Below are 9,802 nucleotides of genomic sequence, written 5' to 3'. Positions count from 1 at the left end.
TCTTTCTCTCCAGGAAACACTGCCTGTCTGCTCCAGAGGATCTGGCTTTTCAGCTGGCCCAGGGCAGCCCCAGCTGCTTTCAACAACACTAAGCCTGACCTGATGCTCAGTGACAGGCACCAATTCCTCTCTGCTCAGGACAACCTGAGGCAGGGGCAAACCAAAACCCAGTCTACTTCCTGCCCAGCTGCTCAGGGAGCAGAGTGAAAGCGACAGCAGGCTGCCCAGGGCCTGCGAGGAGATGTGTGACTGCTTCCCTCCTGCTCCCCAGAGCCACATGGGTCACTCTGCTGCCACCTAGCCTAGAACACAAAGGACCCCAGAGCCTGCACCACACTGGGGTAAGAGCTCTGCCCAGGGCTGCTTCTTCCCGCTGCCTCAAGTGGCTGGAGTCCATTGTAAGGGACTCTGCTCTGTGGCAGACTCCTCTGGGGGCTGGACTCAGGTAGGCCACTCAGCACAGGTGGGTTTAGAGAGCAGCCTCTCAGCCTGACACAATAGGCCTTTCCCTGAGCCCTGGGCCAGCTCTTCTCCCCCAGGACAGCCTCCACCGCCCCATCCAGGGTTTTGCCTCTGCCAGGCCCACCCAGCTGCTCCATGGGAGCCCCACCACTGCCACCCGAGCTTCCCCAGGCCCAGCCGCACCTCAGGCACCCACCCCATAACCCGGGCATCACAGGGTCATCCCTTCCCCAGAACCCGCTACTCCCTGCTCACCCCCCAGGCAGATCTCCTGTCCCCCGTGCTGGGGGGGCCTCCACCTGCACTCCCTGCTCTTCTTCCATCGCGGCTCCCCCCACCGCCCTCCCAGACCCCAAGGAGAGACATCCCATGGGCGCTCCCCACCCTCCCAGAGGCTCGTCCACACCTTCAGCCCCTCCCTCACCTCCGTCGGCGAACTCCTCCCGGAAGAACTCCACAGGCCCCGCCGCCGCCAAGCCTAAGAGGCCGCACAGCACCAAGAACGGGCTCATCTCGACGAGTCCCTCGCACGACTCCAACCCCCTTAAGACACTACGAGCCCTAGAGGTGCCTAGACACTGCAGCAGGCGCAGTAGCAGCGACAGCTTTTATATGGGGGGCCGGTCCGAGCCCCGCCCTGCCGCTGCCTCATTGGCCCGCGGCCCCGCGAGCCGCGCACCCATTGGCCGGCGCCCCACAGGGCGACTCCGGAGGCGCCCCCGAACGTTAGCGTCCCAGATGGCCGCTTCCTATTGGTTGCAGCGCCAGGCCAATGAGGAGCAACCACGCGTTCGGTGGAGACACCTCCTCCCACTCTGCCTGATGCGTCACCTTTGCTTGGCAGGTCACATGACTAGCTGGGGCGCCTTAAAGGACCAGCTCAAGGTAGACTGTAGTCTCCACCTCTCGCAGTTCACCTGGGGTGGAACAGAGAGAGCTGGGAGAAGCCGCCAGCCCATAATAGTCGCAATAAGCCCTGAGGTGGGGAGGAAGCAGTGAAATCCCATGTGGGATTCTTAAATCCCATGTGGATTTCACTCCCCTGGAAACAGGCCTAGAGCTTAATTTTGCCATATGCGAGATGCTCTGCATCCTGATCTTGTCATAAAAAACATAGGTTAAACTGGGGGAAAGGAAGGGAATCCCGGCTCTAATTTGTTTTTGGCTGGGGGCGGGGCCTACCTTTAGGAAAGGGGAGGGGTTACCTGGACTCCTGGGTTCTATTCCCTGGTCCTAGAACACCTGTGGTTCTTTACCTGGCTCTCCCACCGACTCTGTTACATGCCTTAAAACTCCAGGTACCTAGGACTAAAACAGATATTAAACAACCCACCCCCCTCCCCCCACCAGCCATGGACAGACAGGGACAAGAGCCACAACCATCTCAGGCATTATGAGTGCCCTCCACCAGCACATGGGAGCCAGTGCCGGGCTGCTCACCACTCCCCTTGACAATCTCCTCCTGGCAAAGCCATCCTTAAGGTATGGCAAATTGGGGCAACTGCCCTGGGCCCCGTGCTTTGGGGGGGCCCTGCAGAGCCAAGCAGAGAAGCCGTGACCCCTCCTGCAGGGCCCGCCTGGAATTGGCGGCTCAGCCCAGCACTGTGGAAGAAGCACGGAGACCACCCCCTCCCCCCTTTGCGGGGGTACCACAGCTCCATGTGTTAAGGGGGCCCTGCACAGGATGATTTGCCCTGGGCCCCGCACCCCCACTAGGGTTGGCTCTAACCGCTCCCCTGGCACTTCATTCCACCTTAGAGCCCCTGTTATCTCTTCTCTGAACATTGTGTGCTGCACCCCAGAAGCAGCTTCATTTCAGGTGGCGATTCAAATGTTTTCAAAATCCTTATGAATCTTCTAAAGCCTGAAAGAGGCAAGGAAGAGGAAGACTCCTGGTGATTCACCTTTCTGAACAGCCTGGCAAAGGAAAGCAAACACGAGAGCAGGCCCTTGCCAATGCTGTGGGCCTGGGCCCAGAAGTAACACACGGCAGAGAGATAACAGTCCCAGCAACAGTTATGTCTCTTATGTAATCAGCAGCATCTGGCAGGGCACCAGGACACAGACCGTTGAAACCTGGTAAGTGATCCATCTGCCCCTCCCTCCCCCTCCAATAAAATGTAGCACCCATTGGGGTAAAACACAGCAGCTGTTCTTGCTGGGATGGGAGATGTAGCTGGTGTTGGGGGTGGAGTGGGGCAGCTGTTGCGTGGTCAGCAGCGATAAAGTGACAGAGGATTTGGGGAGACCTGGGAATGCAAACACCACCCACCCCATCCATCTCCCCTATAGACCCTTCCAGGCCTCCACAGTGGTGGTGACACCTGTCATCCATCCCACCATGGCTTTGGACTCCTGTCTCTCCATATTCCTCCTCCTTTCCCTTCCTCTCTCCCCTTATGCTTCTCTTCCTGCCACAAACCTGTCCTAGATATACCCCTTCCCTCCAGGAACCCCTCTCTGGCCCTGTCAACAGGACCTATCATTTTGGGCATCTGCCCCAGTACAACCATGTCTACAGTGGACTTTTGGCCTCAAGTGCCGCCCCCCTCACTAACCATGGCATCACCCAGTGACAAATGGTTCTTGCTTTTGCAACCCCCCGGTCAGTTAGTGCAGGGACCAGAGCTCAGTGGGGAAAGGGGCAGGGTGGGTGCATAGTGATAGGAGGAGGAACGGAAAAAAGGAAGTGGCTGGGGCCTGGGGAAACGGGGGCACATGGATCCACTCCAGACAGCACTAAAGACACAGTCCCAGATGTGAGCAGCTCTTAGCACATGGGGGGCAGGGGGTAGAATTGGGAGGGCTGGGACTCAACCCCTGGGGTATGGCTGAAGTGATGGATCTGGGGATCAGGACTCCTAGGTTCTGGGCTGAGAGCTGGGTGTAATGATGAAAGCAGGGTGGGGGTGGGAGCCAGGGTGCCTGGGTTCTGTCCCCAGCTCAGAGAGCACAGGTCTATGCAAGGGTTGCAGTGGTAGAGCAGATCAGATCTGTTCCTGTACCCCCAGAGGCATGAGTTCAAGCCTGGCTCCCTTCTCCTATGAAAGCTTCCTGCTTCCCCATTGCTGCAGCCAGCTCCCTTCCCTGCACCCTGGCTCCCAGCTCTAACTCCTTCCACCCCCCAAAACCCAGGGATCCAGAAATGCAGGAACTGGCTTCCACGATTTCATGCATGGAGCTAAGGGAACTGGCAGAGAGGCAGCATGTTCATCTGGGTCCACACCCTGGTGCTAGGATCAATCCCAGGAAATGGGCTGCAGAGTCCAGGAGCTCCTGCCTCTCATTCACCTCACCCTGCTGGACCCCAGGGGTTCAGATCTTGATTTCCACTGCAGGGGGACACATGGGAACAGGCCCCCTGTCCTGCCATAGTGCAGCCATGCGACCCTCTTCTTGATGGGTAGGGGACTGGCCCAGCACTCACACCCCAGCCTCTCATTCTCTCAGTGAGTGTCAGAGGCCTGGTAATATGTCATCAGGAAGCAGGCCCCCAAACTCACTGAGTCAGGGGATGCTGCCACCAGGAGGCATCTGAGAGGAGTCAGGATCCAGCACCATGGGCTCTGGACTCCCCGGCTTGGGTCCAATTCTGTCTAGAAACAGAACTAGGCCTGTTAGATCCCAGCACTCCTGGGCCGGTGCTGCCCCCAGACCCAGTTATCTGAGTAGGTGACTCTTACCCTGCACCAGGGAGTCCTGGGGTGGCTCTGGACCGGCCCCATTAGCTCGTCATGGGCACCTTCTCAGGCAGCCCCATGGATCTGCCTCCATACAAAGGCAGAGGCCACTGTGCCACAGGGCTGGGTGCCTTAGGGCTGTGGTTTCCACAAGGACACCAGGTTAAGATCCACCCTCACAGAGCTAGGATCCCTCCTGGGGAAGGGCAGGTGGGCTGTCACCCCCTCAGCTGGATCCAGTGGGGCAGGTTTTAGACTCTCACATTGGAACAATCTCCTCTCTGCTGCCTCTTCTGCCCCTCCTGCTTCATGAGAGGCCCTGCCCAAGCCAAAGTGGAGGTCTATCGGCAGGGGTGGGAACTGTCATAATTCTGCTGCTCTGGCCCTGGCTGGGCTTGTCTGTCCTGTGTAGGTAACACCAGTCCTTAAATGCCCCTGTAACTCATTAACCCACTCGTAAAGCAAGCTGCAGTTAGTCCTGAGGTAGAATTACACCAGCCAGGAGGAAAAAGTCTCTAGTGTGTTGTCACCTGTAATTTATATGGCAGTAAATAAAATGCTGCGCTCTGTGCATCCCAGTGGGGTGTGCAATCCTGGCTATAGCTGCTAGCAGCCATGCGCAACTGTGTGTGCAGGTAATTGTGCACATGTGTAATTGTGCAAGTGCAATTTCATGTGTGTATATGTGCATTTGATCACGTATAAAACCTGCTCTAACACCCACATGCCTCATTTCTTCAAGGATCCCACACCTTGTCTCTACCCCAGCTACCTCTAGGACTGCCCTTAGATGACTCATTCCTAGACGACAAGCTGTTGTGACCTTACAGTAAGTCTTACCACATGCAGCATTTTTAAGCGCCATGTTCCAGAGTCCTGGGATCATACGCAATCAACAACTTGCACAGAAGGAAAAATAACTCTCTAGCCATTGTAGCGGCAGAGGAACCCTCAGCTGTGTCATGTGATGGCCCCAGACAGCCCTGAGATGAGAAAAGAAAGATCAAGGATTAAATCCAACACTTCCTTGATTTACTGAGTCCTGAAGCTGACCCTGTTCTGATCTGTTGTCAGCTCCGTGGCTGCCCTGGCTGGCACTTGAATAAGCCACCCCTTCTCCATCAGAAGTGTCAGGTGTTTCAAGAGCACCTGTATGATGTCATACCCTCTCATAGCACCCAAGATGCCTATCCCAGGATCATCACTACAGTAACTAGGTGCCACACACTGTCCTCCTGGTGCTTGATCCATTCTTACGTGTCAGTCCCCTAACCCTGTGACCATGGTGACAGACGGTTGACTGCCTGATATCCTCCGGGTGTCTCTCACCTGCAGAAGAGGCCCACTGTCATGGCAACCTAACACCTCATGCTCTCAGCTGTTTGGTGCAAAGGAGTTATACAGGCACCAGGACAGGCCATTGATCCCTGCCCTGTTACTGGGGTGAAGGCCTACACTTGCTTTTATGCCACGTGCACACCCTGGGTGTGAAGGAGGGGCCAGTTGCCATAGTAACCAAACATCAGCTGACCTTTCACTGCTGAACTGTATCACTTTGGGAGTTCTTGGGACCCCTTCAGGAAAGGGAGCCGGGAACCATCTCTGGGTAGCTCCAACTCCACCCCCGCCAAATATCTGGGATTATGGCCTCAAGGGCGGGGCTGGGGTTGCGCCAATTTAAAACGGCTGCCCCATTGCCGCCCAACGTGCGCCACACCCAACATGGCGGCGGCCGGGAACGGTGTGCAACACTTCGGGTGGCTGCATGGAAACCCTGCGCCTTTCCGCCACTCCCAAGATGGCGCCGGTCACGTGCCTCTCCCTGCTCCCTCCCTCCACCACCGTGCTTTGCCCTCGTTTCTCATGCCACGCTCTACATGGCGCCGCTATGGCTCCTACGCCCCGAACATAACTTGATCCAAGCTTCTCCTACCACGCTGGGGACGTGCCGCCGCCTCCCTTGCCACACTGAACATGGCTGACACCGCCCAGAGGAGAACACCCCACTTCCTCCGGAAATCAGCTAGGGCGGCTCTCTTCCGGGGTGAGAGGCTGCTACTTCCGTTCCCTCCCTTCCGCCGCTATGTCGCCCACCATGGAGGATGGGGCCGGCGTGGCCGAGCTGCTATTGCAGCGTCTGGACGGAGCGGGTGACGACGACGACGGGCTCTGTAGCCTGGAGGCGGCCGCCGCGCTGGGCCTGGACCACCAGCTGCTTGTGGGAGCTGTGAAGAGTCTGCAGGCGCTGGGCGAGGTTGGGGGACTGGCAGCAGGGGCGGGGCTTTGGGAAGCACTGCGGATGGTGTGGGGGGTTAGGCTGTGGGGCGGGTCCCTTTCTCTCCACTTCCCTCCACTCTGGGGTTGATGGGAAGGAGCCCGTGGTGGGGCAGGGTGGCTATGGGGGGCTGGCTGCTGCCGTCAGGGCAGTGATGTGGTGTAAAAGTCCATGGGAGGTCTGTCCTGGCTTCCCCTTTCTGAGCTGGGACATGTGGCTCCCAGCTAGCCCTGGCCCTGGACTGTGGTAGCTCTGTTGTATGACCATGAGGACCGTGGGCTGGAGGGGCCCCAAAGGAACTGTGACCCCCAATGCCTGCTTCTAGTTCCCTGTCCACTACTCCTCCCTCCCTCCCCCCCCCCCTTGCATCTAGCTTGTCCTCAAGCATATCCAGTAATGGAGATTCTCCCCCTTCCCAATCCCAGTGTCTTGCTGGTCCCTGTCCCTGAGGTCTGGATCGTGTTACACCCCAGGCTGGGAGCCCTCAGGCTTGTTTCTTGGGCTGCAGTGAGCCCCAAGAGCCTGCTACCTAAGGCCAAGCACCAGAGGCGCATAGGTGCTGCGAGCAGGAGTGCCAGGGCCCAGAAGCAGAGAGGGGTGGCATCTTGTGCTCCCCAGTGGGACTCCATGGGGCATGTTAGCTGTTCTGGGGCTTGTGGAGCTTCTCCTGAGGCCTCTGGCTGGGACCCAGCCCCCTTCCCCACCCCCTGCAGGTCATTGAGGCTGAGCAGCGGTCATCCAAGCGCTGGGAGCTGACGGCTGAGGGGACAGAGATCGTGCAGGATGGGAGCCATGAGGTGCACGTCTTCAATAGCATCCCGCCTGAGGGGCTGCCCCAGAGCCAGCTTATGGTGAGGTTCCCCTTCCTCTATTCCTTTCTCCTCTCAGCTCCCTTTTGGTTTCTTCTGTGTAGCCTTTTTGGTGTTTTCTGTGTCAAAACATTGGATTTTTCATGGTCTTATGGTTAGGATGTCTGATTTGACTGGCATCAGAAAGGGGAATGTGGCATAGTACAATAGTATGACTACAGGGGTTGGAAAGATGGACACATGGGTTTGCTTCCCAGCTCTGCAAGAGGTGGTTGAAAGCAGGGGAAGCTGGGAGCCTGAACACCTGGGTTCTTTTCCTAGCTCTGAGAGGGGATGGTATCTGGTTGGGGGTGTTGGAAGCCCAGACACTTGGGTTATGCTCTTCCTTCTGGAAGCCAAATGGACTCTGGTCAGCAGAGCATGGCAGGACTGGGGGTCAGGGCTTCAGGGTCTCTTTCCCATTTCTGTCTGTCTTTGTGCTTCAGTTTCCGTATTCATAAAATTAACAGAACCTTGATGGGGAGAGGGACACCTAGATTGTGAAGCACAGGCAAGTGCTTGTGAATCACTGGCAGGCAGCTGGCTTCCCCTTCTACCATCTAACCCGCTGGGAGGGTCCTGGCTCCCCCTATCTGGCTCTGCCCTGACTCCTTGCCCCCCTGTGTCTCTGCAGGCACTTCCCAGTGCGAAGGTCGGCTTCAGCAAGGCCATGTCCAACAAGTGGATACGGCTGGACAAGGCGGCTGAGGGGGGGCCCCGCGTCTTCCGTGCTGTGAGTGGCCCTTACCTGGGGGGGTCCCTCACAGAGCAGTTCCCTCCTGCCCTGAGCACAGGATGGGTACTGTAACTCCTAGGCTGCACCTTTGACCCCAGCCTTCCTCCCCTGTAGGTGGAGAATGTGGAAGACTCTGTGCAGGAAAAGCTGGAGCAGGTGCAGCGGGGCAAGGCCGAGAGCCTGGATGAGAAGGAACGGAATGAGCTGAGGAAGAGGAAACTGCTGGTGGAAGTGTGAGTGTGTCCTGTTCCCGAGATCCTGCCCTTCCACCCTCCTATCTTGCATCTAGCAGTCAGGGCTGCACTGATCTCTTCTCACCACTGGGAGGCAGCACCCGCTGCTTCTTTTCTCTGCCATGCTGAGCACCCACAGGCCCCCCTTTGCTCCCCTGTCCAGTGGGGTTCAGATGCTGCCCTTGGCCCCTCCCAGCCCCCTGCCCAGCTGGAGCTTTCCTTTGCCATGTAGCTTGTTGAGCTGCCCTTCCCAGTTTGCCACATTAGTGAGGGGCAGCAGTGGATGCTAGGAGCTGAAGACCAGTGGGCTCCCTGTAACCTCATTTTCACCTCCTTTTCCAGGACCCTGAAGAGCTACTGGATCCGGAAAGGCAGTGCCTTTAGCACCAGGCTTGCCAGGCAGGAGACAGAGTTGACGCCTGAGATGATCGCCAGGTAAGCCCCGAACCCCCCTGTCTCCCCTGGCCCCAGAGCCTGGCGTAGAAAGGGTTCTGCCCACTCCATGCACCTGGCAGAGCCATGGGTTCAAGTCTTGCTGAGTTTAGAAGTCCATGTTTCCTGTGGTCTGGTCCAGTCTATAGGAACCGTGGGATTGCCCAGGTCTATTTCAATGATCTTACTCTTATGTGCTGCTACCCCCTGCCCCAGAAATGGCTGCATTTTGGTGGGGTGGGAAGGGCTTGCCACCAGCCCTGATACCTCCACCCCACCCTTCTTCATCATAGCGGGTCCTGGCACAACCTGAGCTTCAAAGCGTACAACTTTGCAGCACTGGGGCTGCCCCCCAACAGCGGGCACCTGCACCCACTGCTCAAGGTGCGCACCCAGTTCCGGCAGATCTTCCTAGAGATGGGGTGAGTGTTGCCAGGGGTGGGGGAAGTCATCCTTAAGCCTTCTAAAGCACTGGGGCACGGCGGGGTTTGCCACTGACAGTCCAGGGCTGGGGGGGGGCTCCCTTTTGTCCTGCCTTCCAAGGCTGGATGCCCAGATACCTGGGTTCTATCTGAGGTCTGGGAAGGAAGCAGGATTAGGGGGAAAGCTGCTAGAGCAGAAAAGCTGGGAACCTCAGTATCCAAGTTCTATCTCGGGTCTGGGGCAGGGGATAGAGCAGGGAGACTAGGATCCAGGACACTTGGGGTCTATTCAGGGTTTAGGTGGGCTGGGGCATTAAAGCAGGGGGCCTGGGAGCCTGTCTGGGTTCTATCTGGGGTCTTGGAGGGGGTGGAGGGTTAGAGTTGTGGTGACTGGGAGCCCGGGTACCTGGGTTCTCTCCCCAACTCTGTGGAAGTGGAGGGCAAGTTGTACCCCAACCCTGCTGACCATCCTTTTTCCCCCATTTTCCCACCAGCTTCACGGAGATGCCGACCAATAACTTTATTGAGAGCTCGTTCTGGAACTTCGATGCCCTGTTCCAGCCGCAACAGCACCCAGCACGTGATGAGCACGACACCTTCTTCCTGCTGGGTCAGTGCCCCCCCAGTGCTGGGGTCCCTTACTCTATAGGGTGTGCCCTGAAGCAGTGAAGGGCTCAGAGCTGGGGGTGGGGGCCCTCTGTCATTCCTCACCCC

The 9,802-nt window shown here is 57.7% G+C and overlaps 2 protein-coding genes and 1 long non-coding RNA gene across 3 annotated transcripts in view; 1 reads left to right on the top strand and 2 right to left on the bottom strand.

The window, feature by feature from the left end:
- The window catches only part of CALR (calreticulin), a 6,916-nt gene extending 5,857 nt beyond the window's left edge, over nt 1-1,059 (bottom strand). The window contains exon 1 of the mRNA XM_006023423.3: nt 887-1,059. Within this exon, the coding sequence (XP_006023485.1) occupies nt 887-974 (88 nt within the window). The 5' untranslated portion in view covers nt 975-1,059. The remainder of the gene's footprint in view (nt 1-886) is intronic.
- A 2,895-nt stretch (nt 1,060-3,954) lies between these two features.
- LOC112550260 lies at nt 3,955-6,212 on the bottom strand. The gene is made up of 3 exons (XR_003093988.1): nt 6,076-6,212; nt 4,983-5,125; nt 3,955-4,058 (listed from the first exon to the last, which is right to left on the bottom strand). It is a non-coding gene; the product is annotated as an uncharacterized LOC112550260 (long non-coding RNA).
- The window catches only part of FARSA (phenylalanyl-tRNA synthetase subunit alpha), a 5,353-nt gene continuing 1,723 nt past the window's right edge, over nt 6,173-9,802 (top strand). The window contains 7 exon segments of the mRNA XM_006023422.3: nt 6,173-6,396; nt 7,131-7,268; nt 7,900-7,998; nt 8,116-8,234; nt 8,577-8,669; nt 8,960-9,088; nt 9,583-9,698. Coding sequence (XP_006023484.1) covers nt 6,226-6,396; nt 7,131-7,268; nt 7,900-7,998; nt 8,116-8,234; nt 8,577-8,669; nt 8,960-9,088; nt 9,583-9,698 — 865 coding nt within the window. The 5' untranslated portion in view covers nt 6,173-6,225.

This window comes from Alligator sinensis, unplaced genomic scaffold (assembly GCF_000455745.1).
Source record: "Alligator sinensis unplaced genomic scaffold, ASM45574v1 scaffold707_1, whole genome shotgun sequence".
NCBI classification, from domain to species: domain Eukaryota; kingdom Metazoa; phylum Chordata; order Crocodylia; family Alligatoridae; genus Alligator; species Alligator sinensis.
Note: the sequence above shows the minus strand (reverse complement) of the source record. Positions and strands in the feature narration are given on the sequence as shown.